The 20615-nt window shown below is 47.7% G+C and overlaps 1 protein-coding gene and 1 pseudogene across 8 annotated transcripts in view; one reads left to right on the top strand and one right to left on the bottom strand.

Moving 5' to 3' along the window:
- LOC139278597 (caldesmon, smooth muscle-like) overlaps positions 1–20615 on the bottom strand; it is a 242243-nt gene that overhangs the window by 60094 nt on the left and 161534 nt on the right. For all 8 annotated transcript variants that reach the window (XR_011596315.1, XR_011596314.1, XM_070897551.1 and 5 more), the window contains one exon: positions 10902–11030. Coding sequence is in view for 6 of the 8 variants with exons in the window: in XM_070897551.1 (XP_070753652.1) it covers positions 10902–11030 (129 nt within the window). In the remaining 2 variants the exon portion in view is untranslated. The remainder of the gene's footprint in view (positions 1–10901; positions 11031–20615) is intronic.
- Positions 17366–17600, top strand: LOC139279151 (U2 spliceosomal RNA; annotated as a pseudogene).

Below are 20615 nucleotides of genomic sequence, written 5' to 3'. Positions count from 1 at the left end.
GTAACTACATTTCAAGCACCACCAAGCACCAAACAAAGCACAAAAAGTAATAAGCAATTAATTAACAAATAAAATAGAAGGAATCCTGCACCTAAAGCACCAAGACCAAAGTAATAAGCAATCAATAAATAACAAATAAAAAAATAGAAGGAACCCTGCACCTAAAGCACCAAAATCAATCAGTAAATAACAAATAAAAAATAGAAGTCCTACCTTAGGGAACGCAGCGGGCGGCCGATGAGGGAGCCCATTCGGCCAGCTCCTGGCATGCTTCAGCCCCTCCCACACAGCTTGCAGCGCGTGTTTTCAGAAATGGCCTGCCAGGAGCTACTGCAGATGCGCGCAGACTCTAGTGTGCATGCACAGAGGTCCCGGCACTGTTTTCAGCGCCGGGACCTGGCTCCGCCCCCAATCCATTGGGCCTCGCTGCACCACGACCGATGAGAGGCTGGGGAGCGGCCAGAATAAGGACATCTTTTTTCGACGCACTTGGAGGATGACAAAAGGGGCGCACCTCGGGTGTGGGCGCCAGAAAAACAGGTTCGGGAAACTCTAGCCCAAGGTCCCTTTGCACGTGTACAACCGTTGTCTAACTAAAATCTCCTTTTCACGGCATGTTGGAGCCTGTAGATTGAGCATCAGCAACAAATGCAACTGTCTTTTAAGTCTCTGATTATGTCACTTTCGATTGTTACATTTCCATCTGGTGATCTAATGTAGGTGTACCCTGGACAGTCTAGTATGAGTCGATGTTTGAGTCTGTGTGTGTGTGGGAGGATAGGCGGGGAGATCTGTCAGTCTCACAGTACATCCAATCTTCTATGAAATACTTAAACTAGGTTAAGAATATCAGCTGAGTCTAACAGAAGAAGAGGACTGAATTACTGTGGAAAAACATACAAGATTCTGAAGGGGATTGACAGGGTAGATGCTGAGAGGTTGTTTTCCCTGGGTGGAGTGTCTAGAACTAGGGGCCACAGTCTCAGGATAAAGGGAAGGCCATTTAAGACAGAGATGAGAAGAAAATTCTTCACTCAGAGGATTGTTAATCTTTGGAATTCTCTGCCCCAGAGGGCTGTGGATGCTGAGTCTCCGAATATGTTCAAGGCTGAGATAGATAGAACGGAGTCTAGGGGAATCAAGGGATATGGAGATCGGGCAGAAAAGTGAAGTTGAGGTCGATGATCAGGCATGATCTTTTTGAATGGTGGAGCAGGCTCGAGGGGCTGTATGGCCTACTCCTGCTCCTAATTCTTATGTTATGTTCTGAAAAGCAAAATACTGGAGATGCTGCAGATCTGAAATGAAAACAGAAAATGCTAAAAGAACTCAGCCAGTCAGGCAGATTCTGTGGAGAAGCGAAGTTTGGGTTAACGTTTTAGGTCATGATCACTCGTCGGACGTTTACCCTACCTTCCTCTCTCCACAGTTACTGCCTGACCAACTGAGTTACTGTCAGTGGATACAGTCATTGTCCGAGGGTGCGTCTGTGATGATATCATTTCCACTCCAAATGCTCAGCTTGATGCTGCTGACCTCAGTGTCAGTTTCACAGGGAGTTCTGATGGTGACACTCCTTCTTTTGCTGGAAGCTTTCTTTTCATTATCGTATACACTCATCAAACTAGACTAAAAGAACCCAGTACAAGTGTTGCTAAATTTGTCCTCCCCCAAACCTTCCTTTTATTTGGTTTTCTAACTATTTTAAACAACCAAACACTGTAATCCAAGACTTTTGTTTCTCAATCTCCCTTGTAAGGCTCGACGGCTGAAGTCCAGGACAAATTCCCAAACTATTCCGGGAATCTTATCCAAGCAGTGGCTGGGTTAGCTGGCATCCTGCTGCTAGCCAGAAACATCCGATTTTACTAACTTGAATTCTGCAGATGTTGCTTTAATTTAAAGTTTCAACACCTTCTAACAATGCTTTGGAAAAAGAGACGTTTCGACAGGACTACAATGTTCGGTGTCAGTGAGACTGAAGTGAGAAAAGGCAACCTCAACACTCGGTCTCTGTACCGTCGTTTTAATATTCCGCAAAGTAGACCACGATGGTCAGAGGCTGCAATGACGCACATTCAGAAGTGATCTTATTGTTATTGGCTTGTGCAGTTAAAGCAGTAGAAACCAGAGATTGCAGGGGTTATTTGGCCATAAAGGTGAGCGAACCGCTTAACTCAGACTGGCTGCACAGTTTGATCTAAACCATTAAACCATTGCTACCAAAATCAACAATACATCGGCAAAATTGTCCCAAGATTTTGACACTTCAGATTTAGATTTTGTACAATAGAGATTTCTGCCATTTTAAAAGAAATACAACATTTTAATTCCCAGAACCAAACAAATTCAAATTAATTTAGATTTTTGCCTCAGATCTGGGCTGCGCAACTCTCTAATATATTAAATTATAACTATCGTGCTCTGCTCAAACCACACTTTGAGTACTGTGTCCAGTACCGGACGCCCACACACAAGAGACAATGAAAGCTCGAGTGGCAGTGCAGAGAAGAGGCTGACCCGTAATGCCAACGGTCTTCGATATGAAGAAAGACTGGAGAGATTTGGGATTTTCAGTCTGGAAAGCCCCCAGAGAGGTGATCTTATAGAGCTACACCGGATAGTTAAGGGAATATTAAAGGTTAATTGCAGGAGTAGAATAAGGGGCACAGGTTCATGCTAGTAAAAAGGTAAATTTCGGGTTGATACCAAGAAATGCTTCTTTGCATAAAGAGTGCTCAACACTTGGAAGAATAGTGAGGGTGACAATCCTGGAATATTTCAATAAAAGGTTGGTTGCTGCGGACTTTAGGATCTGTGTGGATGGATGAGTTCAGATGGGCTGAATGGCCTCCCGATCCATAAGTATCTTGTTAATTGCTATAACCTTTGTGCTATTAAGACGCCTCATTCCAGATTTAAATTAATGGGCTGTAGAATGTCATGTGCAATCATTTCAATTGGAACAAATCTCCAGGGCACAAGGCTGTGAACTGGTGCCCCCCTACAGGCAACACATCATGGGCACGCAGCTGGTGATATTCCTCCCATTGAACTGAAAAGACAGGAACCAACAGGCTGCATGCTCGCGATTTCACCAGATGCACTCCCGGCAACAACCCATGGCAACCATCCAAAGCCAGCCCTTAACACTGGCTGTCGGAAAATAGCTGTAGCTTTCTGATGGTACCTGCTTTGATGACAGTTGCCCACTCCCATGTCCAGAGAAACCATTAAAATAATACAAATTATAAAATTTAGACTGCTGTAGCTGTCCCAGGTTTTAATTCATCATGCTGAACCTTATAATTTCATTGAAATAAACGGTGAGCCTCATTCGTGGAAATTAAAGAAAGACGTGCATTTATATAGCGCCTTTCATGACCACCGGACGTCTCAAAGCGTTTTACAGCCAATGAAGTACCTTTGGAGCGTCGTCACTGTTGTAATGTGGGAAACGCGGCAGCCAACTTGCATCCAGCAAACAGCAATGTGATAATGACCAGATAATCTGGTTTTTGTTACGTTGATTGAAGGATAAATATTGGCCAGGTCACTGGGGATAACTCCCTTGCTCTTCCTGGAAATTGTGCTGTGGGATCTTTTACACCCACCTGAGAGAGCAGATGGGGCCTTAGTTTAACGTCTCATCCGAAAGACAGCACCATCTGACAGTGCAGCATTCCCTCAGCACTGCACTGGAGTGTCAGCCTAGATTCTTGTGCTCAAGTTCCTGGAGTGGGACTTGAACCCACAACCTTCTGACTCAGAGGCAAGAGTGCTACCAACTGAGCCACAGCTGACACTCTAAATTACAGCACAGAAAGAGGCCATTCAGCTCTTTGTGCCCGCGTTGGCTCTTCAACCAGAGTTCCCTACCGTACTCCCATTTCCCTGCCCTTTCCCCGTATCCTTATATATTCTTCCTTTTCAAATACATTTCCAATTCCCTTTTGAGTGATGACATTCATCCTTAATCCTCCCTGTAAATTCCTGACAGTTCAAAGGTCTTCCATTTGGTTGTACATGAGTGACTAATAAAAAACTGGTTGTATGAAAGGATATCCTTAATTTTTACTATAAATCACCCTGGCACTGTTGGACATTTATGGCACTCCCTTTATGATCTCAAGGCATCTTATAATTCTGCTAAAAGTAGTCAGTCTTTAACCACAATCATGAGGCTGGCCAGCAACAGGACATGGAAAATCTATTACACTGTACTGTCCCAAAAAAGGAGGGGTTGGGGGGGGGGGGAGGAGAGGAAGTTCTGAGACTCAATGGGTCCTGCACATTGTAAAATCAAATCTGTTGCACTCAATCCTGTTAAGGGTAGGATATCTGTGGATCACACAGCTGCCATTTTGTTAGATTTGTACAATGTAGAACTTATATCCGAGAACCAGTTTTCTGCGCTCAGGCTGTCTCCAACTGACTACACATCAAAGGCCGCACGCCTGTGATTTTCCTCGACGCACACTCGGTGGCCATGACACCTCACTAACAGCACAAACTAGGAAAAAATTGGGCTCTTATATTAATTAGGTGCACCAACAAAAGGACAATTAAGGTACAGTGTTGCAAAGAGAAAAGGGAGACATTTGTTCTGGGTCCTCAGCAACACAGTTACAGTTACTGCTGCTGAGATAATTTCTCTAGTTCTGTTGTCATGGAGACTAATGGGGCTCCACAGTTGAATTGATGGATGAACATGACCCACAGCTGTCTGCCCTCCTCTACTGTCCCACCCACCCTTTCTTTAAATAGCTTCATTAAAGTTGCCTTCATCCAAGCTACTCTGTGTAATAAAGCAGAACTTGTATATAAAAAGGTTGATTTAAATGAGTTAATTGGTATTAAAATGGCAAACAGAGGGATGAGGTCCAAATGTATTGTGGCATTATTTAGTATAATGAACAGCAATTTCTATTTCCATTCAAATAAAAGCATGAGCACTTCTAGAAAAGATAGAACACAGAGGTTTGCAGCACAAAAGGAGGCCGGTTGGCCCATTGTGTCCGTACTAACTCTTTCCTAAAGCAATCCAAAACTAATCCCACTGACCTGCTCTTTCCCCATAGCCCTCTGTCTTCCTATCTACTCTTCCCCTAAAATATCACTGGTCTCTGCCTCAACATTTTTCTGTGGCAAACCATTCCATGCTCCAACAATCCTCTGGGTAAAGACATGTCTCCTAACCTTTCCCCACACTGTTTTAGTGACAATTTTAAATTGACAATCCCTTGTTAATGACTCCCCAACCAGAGGAAATAGTCTTTCCCTATTCACCCTTCATAATTGTAAACTCCTCTTTCAAATCACCTCTTAACCTTCTCTGCTCCAGTGGAAATTGGCCTGAAGCCCAAAATTCCTGGGGTGGAGGGCGGCGCAAATCGAAGATCCACTGAGTGTGTGCCCCATTTATGCCCTATCAGAAATCTTGATCTGGGGGGAGGAAAGGAGCAGGCAGATCTTCCGCCCAGCACCCCATAATCCTGGACATCCATATACACTACATCCATTGCATTCCTTCATCCACACAATTAGCTACTTTTAATACATTTTTCAGATGTAATGTATGCACCTGTGAGCATGCTCACAGGTTTGTTGACCTGTTGATGGAAAAGTCCGTGTTCCACGTATATATTAAATGTGTGAGGTTGCAGCCCCTGTTCAACTATTTAAAGGGGCTGCTCCTGAATTTCTGGTTGCACTTCAGTCCCACACTCCTGATCTTTGGGTACCCTGTGCGGAGGGGAGCGGGTAGGTCCGAGGGCCTCCTCGTAGGACTGCTCCTGGGCACGGCCAAGGTTGCCATCAGCCGGTCCAGGCAGCGGGCGGTCGAGGGGGTCGTTCAGCCTGACTGCCTGCCTCTCTTCCGCGCGTACATCCGCGCCAGGGTGTCCTTGGAGATGGAGCACGCGGTGTCCACCGATACGCTCGTGGCCTTCCGCGAGAGGTGGGCGCCGGAGGGACTGGAGTGCATTATAACCCCCAGCAACCAAATTTTAATTTGATTTTATTTATTTTATAGTTTAATTTGTTTTAATTGCCGGTTTTAGTGTCCCCCTCCACTTTTATAGGGGGCACTTGGAAAATTCACGATTTTAATGCCCAAAAATAAAACAAAAAAAAATACAAAAATACAACAAAAAAAAACAAAAAAAACAAAAAACGGGCATTGGAAAATGTTTGGAGTGGCCGGGGGTACTTGATTTAAATGTTTTATTTTGTCTCTAAAAGAGTTGTTGAGCTGTTGATGGAAAAGTCTGTGTTCCATGTATATATTATTGAATGTGTGAGGTTGCAGCCCCTGTTCAACTATTTAAAGGGGCTGCTCCTGAAATTCTGGCTGCACTTCAGTCCCACACTCCTGATCTTTGGGCACCCTGTGCGGAGGGGAGCAGGTAGGTCTGAGGGCCTCCTTGTAGGACTGCTCCTGGGCACAGCCAAGGGTGCCATCAGCCGGTCCAGGCAGCGGGCGGTCGAGGAGGTCGTTCAGCCCGACTGCCTGCCTCTCTTCCACGCGTATATCCACGCCAGGGTGTCCTTGGAGATGGAGCACGCGGTGTCCACCGGTACGCTCGCGGCCTTCCGCGAGAGGTGGGCGCCGGAGGGACTGGAGTGCATCATCACCCCCGGCAACCAAATTTTAATTTGATTTTATATGTTTTAAAGCTTAATTTGTTTTAATTGCCAGTTTTAGTGTCCCCCTCCCCTTTTATAGGGGGCACTTGTAAATTATGGTTTTAGTGCCCCAAAAAAAACTACAAAAATACAACAAAAACAAGAAAAAAACAAAAAAGGGCCTGGAAAAATGTTTGGAGTGTCCCCCAGATTGGGGGGCACTTGATCTAACTGTTTATTTATTGTTTCCAACCAACCAAAAGAGTTGTTGAGCTGTTGAGTTGGGAGTGGCTTAGCCAGTCACGTGATGTTCACAAGACTCAATAAAACCCCAGCTAGTTGGGTTTGGGGGATCCACGATGAGGCAGTTGGTTGTGATCCTTGTGAATGAACTGGTAATGTGTAGTGTGATTGTTGAACCTTTTGCTAATAAACCAACGAGTTCTTAATAGCAATGAACCTACGAAGCAAATACATTACAGTTAGAGACAATCTGCCTTTTGAAAGACACCCTCAAAGCCTCCTTGATAAAGTGCAACTTCCCCACCGACACCTGGGAATCTCTGGCCCAAGACCGCCTTCAGTGGAGGAAGAGCGTCCGGGAGGGCGCTGAGCACCTCGTGTCTCGTCGCCGAGAGTTTCCAGAAAACAAGCGCAGGCAGCGGAAGGAGCGTGCAGCAAACCAGACTCCCCACCCAACCTTTCCTTCAACCACTGTCTGTCCCACCTGTGACAGAGACTGTCATTCCCTTATTGGACTGTACAGCCACCTGGGAACTCACTTTTAGAGTGGAAGCAAGTCGTCCTCGATTTCGAGGGACTGCCTATGATGACGATGATGCCTTTACAAATCCATGCTTGCTTACCTTAATTATCCAGCACATCTCAAATTGCTTGCTAATATGATCATGAAATATGGATTCTAAGTGTTTGCCCGCAACTGACACTAGACATCTATAGTTACACTGTTTATCTTGCTCTCCTTTCTTGAACAAAGGAGTTACACTGGTTACCCTTCAGTTCCCTGGCACACTTTGCATAACTAAGGAGCATGCGATTAGGAGCTAGAACATGCAAGACATACACTACCACCAGGGGGCAGCACCAGAATAAACCACACTGAGAACAAAGGGGAATACATTTCCAAATTGTCCAGAGTTTTTCCTGCTGCTACCTCCGGATTTAAATGCCAAATTTGATGATTCACTGCTCCTGCGCAGGGTTTCACGTGACAGGCGCGCACATCAGGAATGTGAGCATTCGCTGCCCGCATGCTTTCCGTCTGTTGAATTTAATGGATAGAAAATTGCGTGGGCCACAAATCAGGTGCATCATCTCTGCGGTTGAGTTACCTACATGCTCTTCCATCTCTCTCTATTCCCTACCAGGGTTGTTAACTTTTAAACTTGACCCCAATTTATACAACAGTCAATAAAGCCACTTCCTATTTGAAACATATCAAATATAATCTTTTTTTACGAGGGTTACGCAGTGTGCAGAAGTTGGCAGGTGCTGAGAACTGACTCTATTCGATATAGCAAGCAATAAATAAATGAATATTTGGAACACTTTCTGCTTGGAGCTGGGCTTTATGAATGGATCGAGAGCTGTGTGTGATGACTGTGAATAGGAAATGATTTGGGACATTGGAATTCTGTACTGGGATCAGGTGTGTGTTTGTCTGAAATAAACTGCACTGCCTTTCATTTGTGGCATCTGACTCGGAAAATTTTGTTTTCTTCCCCTATTCTTGGCAAACACTGTTGCATTAGTGGTACAGGTCACCACTACAGGTCACCGCACTTCCTTCAACGCATCTTTGGCGGCCGTGCCTTCAGCCGTCCTGGCCCTAAGCTCTGAACTCGCTCCCCAAGCCTTACTGCATCTCTACCTCTCTCTCCTCTTTTAACTCGCTGATTAAAACCTACTGCTTTGACCAAGTGTCTGGTCATATAATGTCTCCTTCTTTGGCTCGGTGTCAATTGTTGTCTGATTATGCTCCTGCTAAGCGCCTTGGGATGTTTTACTACGTTATAGGCGCTTTAGAAACGCAAGTTGTTGTTGGCTTGTCTAATTGGAAAGCCACCGTTTACAAAACGCTGCCTCACTGGCACATTTTAACAGGCAGTGGACAAGAGCATGGTGCTTTAATGTGGGAAAAGCCAGCAAGAGAAATAGCTAGCTCTTGGGAATCAGTTGAGCGGGGGTGGTACCACATGATATCTGCGTCTTTGGAACACATAGGAAGTGAGGACATGGGAAAAGAAAATATAAAATTGAGCAGTGACAGAAGTTGCAGAAAGTAACCCAGAAGGTACAGGAGCGAGTGCAGCAGGGAAAGTGGTACAGCGGAGTGGGAACCAGAGATAGAGACACAGGCCAAGTGCAGGAAGTGAGATCCGAGCTGATGTGGAAAATGCAAGGAGAATTACAGTGAGCGGGAGAAGGGCAGCGAGAGAAAGATAGACGGAGAGAACTCAAGAAATAGGTCAGAGAGAGAGAGAGAGAGCCCAGCGAGCTGGCCTGGGAGAGAGAGAGAGATCAGGGAGCTGGCCTGGGAGAGAGAGAGAGAGAGAGAGAAAGAGAGAGAGGAGACCAGAGAGAGAGAGAGAGAGAGAGCAGGGAGCTGGCCTGCCTGGGAGAGAGAGAGAGAGAGAGAGACCAGGGAGCTGGCCTGGGAGAGAGAGAGAGAGAGAGAGAGCAGGGAGCTGGCCTTGGAGAGAGAGAGAGAGAGCAGGGAGCTGGCCTGGGAGAAAGAGAGAGAGAGCGAGAGAGCAGGGAGCTGGCCTGGGAGAGAGAGAGAGAGAGAGAGAGAGAGAGCAGGGAGCTGGCCTAGAGAGAGAGAGAGAGAGAGAGCAGGGAGCTGGCCTGCCTGGGAGAGAGAGAGAGAGAGAGAGAGAGAGAGACCAGGGAGCTGGCCTGGGAGAGAGAGAGAGAGAGAGAGCAGGGAGCTGGCCTGGGAGAGAGAGAGAGAGAGAGAGAGAGAGCAGGGAGCTGGCCTAGGAGAGAGAGAGAGAGAGAGAGAGCAGGGAGCTGGCCTGGGAGAGAGAGAGAGAGAGAGAGAGAGAGCAGGGAGCTGGCCTAGGAGAGAGAGAGAGAGAGAGAGCAGGGAGCTGGCCTGGGAGAGAGAGAGAGAGAGAGAGAGAGGAGACCAGAGAGAGACTGAGAGAGAGAGAGCAGGGAGCAAGCCAGAAGGGTGGGAGTGAGAGAGAGAGAGAGAGAGAGAGTGAGATTGAGAGAGAGACACAAGGGAGCAGGCCAGCAGGGGGGGGAGGGAGGGAAGAGAGAGAGAGAGACCAGTGAGAGAGAGAGAGAGAGAGGGAGAGAGACCAGGGAGCAAGCTGGGGGGGGGGGGGGGTGCGGGGGGTGAAGAGGGGAAGAGAGAGAAAGAGCGAGAGAGAGCGGGGAGAAAGCCAGAGGATATGGTGGGACACTGTCCTTTGGCACTTTGCCCAGGTGGTCATTCTTCACATGAAGTGCCAAGACAGTGATTGGCTTCAAGCTATTCTACCACAGAAAGCAGCACAGTCAAGCCGAATCCTGACCTCACTTGGCACACCTTTGCAGCTGGGGGTCACCAGAGAATTATCAGGAACAGAGCCCTGGCTTATTTATCAGGTCTTCACACATTTTTTAAAACAAATGAAATGAACTGGGCCAACTCGGGGGGAAAAAAAAGAATATGAAGAAAACGAGAGGGTTTATTATCGGTTGTCTTGCCTCTCACAAGGGACTACATGACTGCTGGTGGGTGGGGTGCACTGGAGGCCGTGATACCTCATTGCAACATGGCTGAATGGGACAGACCCGATGGAGCAGCTGGCCATTTTCTGGCCGTATATTTTGGGTGTGACCTGCAGGGAAGCACAAAGTGTGAATCATAGAATGACACAGCACAGACAGGAGGCCATTCAGCCCATCGTGCCTGTGCCAGCTCTTTGAAAGAGCGATCCAATTCGTCCCATTCCCCTGCTCTTTCCCTGTAGCCCATTCTCTCGTGCGTGAAATTGTTGGAAAGAAGTTGGTTTTAGCCAGTGGAGTGGCTAAAGTCATGGTTCGCTCTGCGTGCTCCAAGCAGTGTTAATTCTGAGGGTGCGTTCACTGATCCTGGCCTCCCAGCAGGGAGCTGCACTCAAAGCACTGGTGTCCTAGCCTTGCCGCCCTATCGCCAGCCCAGCGCACTGCCAGGAATGCTCAGTCTACCTCTTGATCTTTTTATTTAGAAGAATTAAATTGGAAGAAAAAAAATCCAAGTTCCTATAGAGTGTGTCTACCTGTTCTGGGAATTGAATTCCAGAGTGTCCTGGGTAAGTGCAGATTCCCGCAGGCGCTCCTGGCGAGCTTTGCGACGTCGTTCTTTAGCCAGTTCTTCATCGTCGTCATCTGTCCGCTGACTGGTCATTCTGCAGACACAAGAGAATTCACCGTGAGTATATTTAACATCCTCGCTCTCTCATTGTAGCCACTGCTGGGGCCAAGTCAAATTACTTCACCAGTTCAAAGATTCCAGCCCCCACCTCTATCCCCCCCACACCTCCCCCATGGCTCCTCATTCAATGACAGAGTTTCTGAATAATATTTCTTTCATCATGAATCATATCGGGAAGAACAGTCTTTGGGAGTCCTATATAAAGCACATACAGAGAAGAGGAAATTACAGGGTGTGGTACTGTACTTGGGTTTTCTATTAGTGAGGGAGCTGTAAGTAAGCAGGGTAATTCCTATGAACAGCACTAAACAGCATTGTACAAAATAATTATTGGCCAGTTTGGATTGGCCAATAAGAGCGACTGACACCGAGGCCCCAGTGTCACCAAACAAGAGCAGCACAAGTGCCCCTTTAAGAGCAGCACTAATATAACATACACCTGCTCCAATCAAACTATTATGTTTTAATAAAGCAACAATAGAACAGCAGTAACTTTCACAATTTAAAGCCAATGTTATGATTGGTGTCCCGGTGGCAGTGCGGTGCCCACCGGTTGCGGAAGCAGAATGATCATGGTCCTGTCGGGAACTCACGGGTTATGTGCTTACGATGAGCTCCCTGGAGGCACCAAGCCCCACTGGGAGTGTCCGATTTCCCCGGAATTGCATCCTATCAGCTCCCGGTACATCAGGCAGCGTGATGGTGCTTGCCTGATGTATTTACACAATTGGCATAACTGTCTAGTGAAAGGCAAGTGTTTTCCCCTCGGTCAAATACACAATTTAAAGCATGCATTTTATCTTTTATAAATGTCTCTCACAACTACCACATACTTTTAGTTGGATTATAACATTTAAATAAATACAATGGGGGCGAAGTTGCCACGTGCCCCGATTGGGACGGTAACCTTTTGGGGCCGGGACTTTTAGCGCCCGATGTACAGGTCTCGCCCCCAACGCGGAATTGCCCTCAATGCCTCTGAAAGGAAGCGGAGCGCAGTCTCCCACACTCCACTTCCTTTGGGGTCGGTAACCGGGGCACAACGGGGGCGCTGAAGGAAGCGCTACACCGTTCTCCGCGTAGCACTGACACACTTCAATGTCCCTCCCCTTCGCTTAAAGGTGAGGGCCGCTGCGCACTCTGTAAGGCCTCTGATGGTCTCCACTGGGCCGCCAGGGCAGCGTGGGATCGTGCCTGCAGCCCGGCACCCATGATGCAGTGCCGGCCTGAACGATGGCGGCCCGGACCACGCTAGGACTGCCATCGTCAAGCCGACCAGAAATTTGGCCGACAAAAAAAGATGGCAGCCCGGGGCGCTGGAGCCCTCCCCTTTAAACACTGCTCCATGAGCGGATGTTGGCCACCAGCCTCGTGGTCCATGGGGCAATTTCGCCCATGGGACGTTAAGGGGCCGGCGCAGGATTGCCGCACACCGACAATTTCCCAGGAGGCGGTAGCGCCCCCTTCCCGGGCGAAAGTTGTCTTGCGCCCCATTAGCACCCCTGGAGGCGCTAACAAGACTATACAAAGGGACAATTTTGCCCCCTATGGCTATTATAGACTTTCTACATGTTGGGCCCAAGTTTCCACATGATTTGCGCCTGATTTTTAGGAGCAACTGGTGGAGAACGGACTATCTTAGAAATCGCAATTCTCCACATTTTTTTTTCTGCAGTTCTAGTCAGGTAGAACAGTTCTACTTTGGAACAGAATTTTTTCTTCAAAAGGGGGCGTGTCCGGCCACTGACGCCTGATTTCAAAGTTTCCACAGTGAAAACGTACTCCAAACTAAAGTAGAATGGAGCAAGTGAAGATTTTTGTAGAACTGAAAAAACCTGTTCTACACATTAAAAAATCAGGCGCAGGTTACAAATTAGTCTTCCAGAACGAGGTGGGGGGAGGGGGGGGGAAGGGAACTCATTAAATTCTACAATAAATCCTTATTTATACTTCGACAAATATTATACAAATAAATCCAACCTGAATAAACATTTATAAGCAAAGAAAAGATTAAATAAACCATCTTCCTACCTGTGTGAAAGTGCTTCAGCCATCGTTCGTTGCCGCGCGGGGGGGGGGGGGGGGAGGGAGCTGTTCCGTTCGTTCCCGCGGGGGAGCCGTTCCGTTCGTTCCCGCGGGGGGGAGGGGGGGAGCCGTTCCGTTCGTTCCCGCGGGGGGAGCCGTTCCGTTCGTTCCCGCGGGGGGAGCCGTTCCGTTCGTTCCCGCGGGGGGGAGGGGGGGAGCCGTTCCGTTCGTTCCCGCGGGGGGGGGGGGGGGGGGGAGCCGTTCCATTCGTTCCCGCGGGGGGGGGGGGGGGAGCCGTTCCGTTCGTTCCCGCGGGGGGGGGGGGTGGGGAGGGAAACGGCTGCCTCAACTTTCTGAGGCTTCCTGCACCTTCTCGCTGCTGCAAGAAGCCTCAGTGCTGATGGCAATGTGCTTTTATTAAAAAATGTTCAAAAACTAAACAGCTACAAAGAACTACAAAAATGGCCGAGTGCCAATGTTTCCTTCACACTGCGCGTGCGCGAACGCTCCAACGCGCACGTGCAGCGTTGCCGGCAGGAAAAAAACTAATTTAAATGGTACCCGCCCCCTCCCACTTACAAAATCGGCGCGAGTGTAGGCTCCGCCCCCCTGGGTGCCGCGCCAGGCAGACAAGGAGCTGCAGGGCGTTCGAGAATAGCGCGGTTTTTTTTAGGCGCCGTTTTAGGTGCGAGAAACGGGCGCCCAGCTCAGAAGGGAACCCATTTTTTATCGTGTGGAAACTTGGGCCCTTTAAATGCTGCTTCAATGAATTGGGAGCTGCGGAATAATCTTTGATGGATTGGAGTCACAGGTGTCATAGGCGTGATATTTATATTGTCATTTAAACACATCATTAGCTGATACGGTGAAACAAATATTTTAGTGAGTTATGCTTTTGAATGTAGGAGAATCAACTCTACATATACTATTGTGGCATAGAACATTCTGGAACATTAGCTTTGCCATTGTTAGAAACAATTTTGAAACTAATGCTCGGAGTATAGCAGTCCCCGGCCATGATTTAGAACTCTATCGCACACTGAAAACTAAGCAAGTCCCTGACTCCATCTACTAGTATCATAGCTTCCTCCTCAATCATTTCTCTGGTTTGTACCTGGCACTGAAAACACAGTGCATTCAGGCACAGTGACAGCAGCTGTATGATCTCGATGATAAGGTCTGGGATAATTCCCAAGATTCCTGTCTTGTGGTCAAAACAAAAGAGGAGCTTTCTTAAACAGACTGAGACCCATGTGATCCAAAATCTGTTCCCTTATCTGTGCTGTAAGTGTGTTAGTTTGCTCAGGGTTGCCAATTGCTCCTGAACTATGGTAGTGAACACTGGCAAACATAGGAACAGGAGTAGGCCATTCAGCCCCTTGAACCCATTCCTCCATTCAGTTAGATAATGGCTGATCTTTGCTCCATATCTCTTGATACCCTTACCCAACAAGACTCTAGCAATCTACCAATCTCAGTGAAACTTTCAATTGTCCCAGCATCCACAGCCTTTTGGGCGAGAGAGGGTTTTTTTTCAAATTCTCCACTGGGCAGTAACCTGACAGAATGGATACAGAACCCTGTGTGGGGAGGGTATGATTTCAGTGGAACAGAAATCAGGTGCATTCTATAAAGCGTGGGTGATCCGCTTTGCCAGGTTACCACCCAGAGGGAAGACAAGGCCTCGGTTTAATGTCTCATCCAAAAGGCGGCACCTCCAACAGTGCAGCACTCCCTCAGCACTGCAGTGCCAGCCTTAAAAGAATTAAAAGAATTCACGCACAGGCATCTTCCACCGTTTAAAATGAGTACTAGCTTTTAGTGTGGAAGCAAGTCATCCTTGACCCCGAGGGACTGCCTATGATGACGATGAGATTATGTATTCAAGTCTCTGGTGTGGATGGAGAACAGAAAAAGATAGCTTGCATTTTAATTCAAACTATTTCAGAACTATACGAGATAAAATACAGAAATCTCCCTATTCTGCCTCAGCTGGTCGTGTCTTATTTTGTCATACACATTGTTTAAATGATAGCAGCATTGTGATGGTGGAAAGAGCAGCAAAGTTGCATATTTAACATAAGTATTCGGAAGGAAATCCAATGGTGAGACATGATAGTGCAGTGGCACGCTGTGCCTGGGGTGGCAGGATGCAGGCTCACACTGCAGATTGCTCAGTGCACTGAGCCCACACTCGAAGTGGACGCTCGGAGACAGCACTGCAGACATATCTGCTCTGTGGGGGGAAAAGAGCGGGGAAACTAACCGGAAGAGATGACTTGTGTCATTCGAGCAGACCGCTTATCAACTAGTTACAGAGCAGGGTTCATAAAACTAAAGCTTGTTGCTGAATTGTTCCTTGCTAGACAATGGTGCTTAGTCCAGGTGTTGGGGAAAAAGCATGTAAAAAATGAGCCATTTTAACAAGTCAGACTGATACTACAGCTGCAGCTGGGAGACTGATATTTACCTTTAGACACGGTCTAAGAACTTACATTTCTATAGTGCCTTTCACAATATCCCAAAACGCTTTACAACCAATTAAGTACTTTTTTTTAAAGCATACCCACTGTTGTAATGTAGGAAAAGCGACAGCCAAGTCCCACAAACAGCAATGTGATAATGACCAGATCATCTGTTTTAGCAATGTTGGTTGAGGAATAAATATTGGCCAGGGACATCTCCCCTGCTCTTATCAGAACATAAGAACATAAGAAATAGGAGCAGGATTAGGCCATTTGGCCCCTCGAGCCTGCACCACCATTTAATAAGATCATGGCTGATCTGATCATGGACTCAGCTCCACTTCCCTGCCCACTCCCCATAATCCTTTACTCCCTTATTCAAAAATCTATCTCCGCCTTAAATATATTCAATGACCCAGCCTCCACAGCTCTCTGGGGCAGAGAATTCCACAGATTTACAACTCTCTGAGAGAAGAAATTCCTCCTCATCTCAGTTTTAAATGGGCGGCCCCTTATTCTGAGACTATGTCCCCTAGTTTTAGTTTCCCCTATGAGTGGAAATATCCTCTCTGCATCCACCTTGTCAAGCCCTCTCATTATCTTATATGTTTTGATAAGATCACCTCTCATTCTTCTGAACTCCAATGTGTAGAAGCCCAACCTACTCAACCTATCAGCATAAGTCAACCCCCTCATTTCCAGAATCAACCTAGTGAACCTTCTCTGAACAGCCTTGAATGCAAGTATATCCTTCCTTAAATACAGAGACCAGTGCACTACAAATAGTGCCATGGGATCTTTTTTAATGTCCAACCAAGAGGACAGATGGGGCCTCAGTTTAACGCCTCCTCTGAAGGATGGCACTCTGACAGTGCGGCACTCCAGCAGTATGGCACTGAATTGCCAGCCTAGATTATATCCCTGGAGTGGGACTTGAATCCACGATCTTCTGACTCAGAGGTGAGAGTGCTGCCAACTGAACCACAGCTCAAACTAGTCTAGAGATTACTGGGAAAGCTAGCTCAGCAGAGACCAAGGATCAAACTAGTGACCTTTTACACACAGTACAATGCATTTTCCTCCTTATCGTTTTACTGAAAAATAGTGGCCCTACCAACGATTGGGCCTACAATTACACTGGGATCATCCCAGCAAGAGCCTTCGCCACTGAAATGACGGGATTTTCAGGGTCAGGGGGAGGTTCCTTCATTTACACATCAATGGCACCACTATGGGTGTATCCAGGGTAACTGCCTTACCCAAGAACATACACTTCCCAGATGGTGAGGGGAAGGTATATGCCCAATTTTTCAAGTCCTTTTTTGTATTTGTAATTTTTCAGATCAGGCAGTATCCCGGTGAATCTGTGCTGTGTCCTCTCCATTCCCTCAACATCCTTCGTATAGTGTGGAACCCAAAACTGCACACAGTACTCCAACTGCGGTCTCCCTAAGGCAGTAATGGGGCGGTAAGGCCTTCCCGACCGCGGGTAGGCGGATGGTCCGACCCATCCAAAATTGCCCCCGGGCCGGGAGTGGAGGAAGTGGGTTCTCGGCCTTTTGGCTAAAGGAGGTGGGTGGGGTGGATTGACCCATCCACCTCCACGGAGGTGTGTGGGGGGCCTGACCCATCCACCTCCATGGCACGAACCTGGTATTGCAGTACTTCCAGGAACGGTGCAGTGGCTCTAGGCCTTTTAGCTAAGAGCATTGGCGCAGAGTGATCCTTGATGTGTGCAAGGTGACCTCTGGCGTTTGTGATTTGACAAAGAATTGGAAAGATTGGCAACGAAAATTTTTTTAAAAAGTGGGTTTCCACCATCGCTTCTCGGCCTTTTGGCTAAGATCATGCATAACTGACCTGACAGGGGAGTAACCATGACCAGAAAGTGGTTCTCCCTGGATCAGGAAGGTGGTTCTCCTATGCTTTTTGGAAATAGGAGGTGGGTGGGGTGGCTTGACCCATCCACCTCCATGGAGGTGGGTGGGGGGCACACACCCACCTCCATGGCACGAACCTGGTATTGCAGTACTTCCAGGAACGGTGCAGTGGATCTAGGCCTTTTGGCTAAGAGCATTGGTACAGAGTGATCCTTGACAGGTGCAAGGTGACCTCTGGCGTTTGTGATCTGACAAAAAATTGGAAAGATTGGCAACGAATGAAAAAAAAAAGTGGGTTTCCACCCTCCGAATCATATTCCCAAAACCTTCAGGTAATCTGACTTCACGGTGAAGAGAATAAAGAATCAGTCGGACCAGCTTCCAAAGAACATGGCCTCGCTTTTGCTGCGATTTACCTTCGCTCCCGAGGCCAGTTCAAACTGGGCACAGATTGTGAGCAATCCGCGGACTGACTGCGGATCCGAGCAAAAGACGGTGATGTCGTCCATGTACAGGGAGGTCTTGACCTGAGCGCCTCTGCTGCCTGGGATTGTCACCCCCCCTAATGCCCGCATCCTTCCTGATGGACTCAGCAAAGGGCTTGATACAGCACACAAACAAGACAGAGGAGAGGGGACAGCCTTGCCTGACTCCAGACCTGATCGTAAAGCTTTCAGTTTCCCACCCATTGATAGAGCAGTTGGATCCAATTGCGGATACCCTCCCCAAACCCCATCTTGCAGAGCACGTGTGGTACGTGTGCGATATCCTGTTAAAGGCCTTCTTCTGGTCCAAGCTGATTAAACAGGTGTCCACCTTCCTGTCCCGCATGTAGGTGATTGTATCCCTGAGTAGCACGAGGCTATCAGAGATCTTCCTGCCGTGGACATGCAGGTCTGGTCCGGGTGGATCACCAGCTCCAGAGCAGACTTGACCTGTTTGCAATGACCTTCGACAGGATCTTGTAGTCCACATTGAGCAGCGAAATGGGCCGCCAGTCTTTGAGTTCCTCCCTCTCCCCCTTCTGCTTGTAGATGAAGGTGATAGAAACATAGAAACATAGAAAATAGGTGCAGGAGTAGGCCATTCGACCCTTCGAGCCTGCACCGCCATTCAATGAGTTCATGACTGAACATGCAACTTCAGTACCCCATTCCTGCTTTCTTGCCATACCCCTTGATCCCCCTAGTAGTAAGGACTACATATAACTCCTTCTTGAATATATTTAGTGAATTGGCCGCAACAACTTTCTGTGGTAGAGAATTCCACAGGTTCACCACTCTCTGGGTGAAGAAGTTTCTCCTCATCTCGGTCCTAAATGGTTTACCCCTTATCCTTAGACTGTGACCCCTGGTTCTGGACTTCCCCAATATTGGGAACATTCTTCCTGATTCTAACCTGTCTAAACCCATCAGAATTTTAAATGTTTCTATGAGATCCCCTCTCATTCTTCTGAACTCCAGTGAATACAAGCCCAGTTGATCCAGTCTTTCTTGATATGTCAGTCCCACCATCCCGGGAATCAGTCTGGTGAACCTTCGCTGCACTCCCTCAATAGCAAGAATGTCCTTCCTCAAGTTAGGAGACCAAAACTGTACACAATACTCCAGGTGTGGCCTCACCAAGGCCCTGTACAACTGTAGTAACACCTCCCTGCCCCTGTACTCAAATCCCCTCGCTATAAAGGCCAACATGCCATTTGCTTTCTTAACCGCCTGCTGTACCTGCATGCCAACCTTCAATGACTGATGTACCATGACACCCAGGTCTCGTTGCACCTCCCCTTTTCCTAATCTGTTACCATTCAGATAATAGTCTGTCTCTCTGTTTTTACCACCAAAGTGGATAACCTCACATTTATCCACATTATACTTCTTCTGCCATGCATTTGCCCACTCACCTAACCTATCCAAATCACTCTGCAGCCTCATAGCATCCTCCTCGCAGCTCACACTGCCACCCAACTTAGTGTCATCCGCAAATTTGGAGATACTACATTTAATCCCCTCGTCTAAATCATTAATGTACAATGTAAACAGCTGGGGCCCCAGCACAGAACCTTGCGGTACCCCACTAGTCATTGCCTGCCATTCTGAAAAGTCCCCATTTACTCCTACTCTTTGCTTCCTGTCTGCCAACCAGTTCTCAATCCACGTCAGCACACTACCCCCAATCCCATGTGCTTTAACTTTGTACATTAATCTCTTGTGTGGGACCTTGTCGAAAGCCTTCTGAAAGTCCAAATAAACCACATCAACTGGTTCTCCCTTGTCCACTCTACTGAAACATCTTCAAAAAATTCCAGAAGATTTGTCAAGCATGATTTCCCTTTCACAAATCCATGCTGACTTGGACCTATCATGTCACCTCTTTCCAAATGCGCTTGATGCCTTTCCTCATTGATTCTAACATACTGCCAGCCAGAAGCATACCCCCGTACACTTCCAGCAGGTCTGGGTCCATCCAGTCCCACAGAGCCGAATACAACTCGACCGGTAAGCCGTCGCTTCCGGGAGTTTTACTCGTCGCGAGGGACCGGACGGCCTTTGTCATCTCGTCCAGAGTTAGCGGGTGGTCCAGATTCTCCCGCTCAATGTCGTCTAAGACCTCTGAGATAGACAACAGGAAAGACAGGGAGGCCGCATGGTCTGTGGGCTTGACCTTGTACAGCCCGGCATAGAAGGATTTGCTGATCCTCAGCATGTCGGGCTATGAAGATGTCACAGAACCATCTTCTTCCTTTTGGCTGCAGATCACAGAGCACCCCCTGTGTACCTTTTGGAAGAAGAAACGCGAACTCCTGCTCGACGGAGCGGACCCTGGAGCGGAAAATGATTTTGGAGGACTCTGAGGCAAAGAGCGCGGCTTGCTGCCCCTTCACCTCTTGGAGTTCCTCCGCGACATCGACCCCCATCGACTGCAGCAGGAGCAGGTTTTGCATACTCTTCTGGAGTTGGGACAATTCCCTCTGTCTCCCTCTAGCCTCCAGAACACCTTTGAGGATGACGAACCTCTTGATGTTTGTCTTGATTGTTTCCCACCAGTGCATCGGGGAATCACAGAAGGGTTTTACGGTTCTCCAACCTTTGTAATCCTTCTTGAGTTCCTCAAAGTTTTCCGGGGTCAACAGTTTCACATTGAGCTTCCATATTCCCCTGCCAACTTTCTGGTCTTCCTGTGGGAGGCAGT

This window comes from Pristiophorus japonicus, chromosome 13 (genome assembly GCF_044704955.1).
Source record: "Pristiophorus japonicus isolate sPriJap1 chromosome 13, sPriJap1.hap1, whole genome shotgun sequence".
Taxonomy (NCBI): domain Eukaryota; kingdom Metazoa; phylum Chordata; class Chondrichthyes; family Pristiophoridae; genus Pristiophorus; species Pristiophorus japonicus.
Note: the sequence above shows the minus strand (reverse complement) of the source record. Positions and strands in the feature narration are given on the sequence as shown.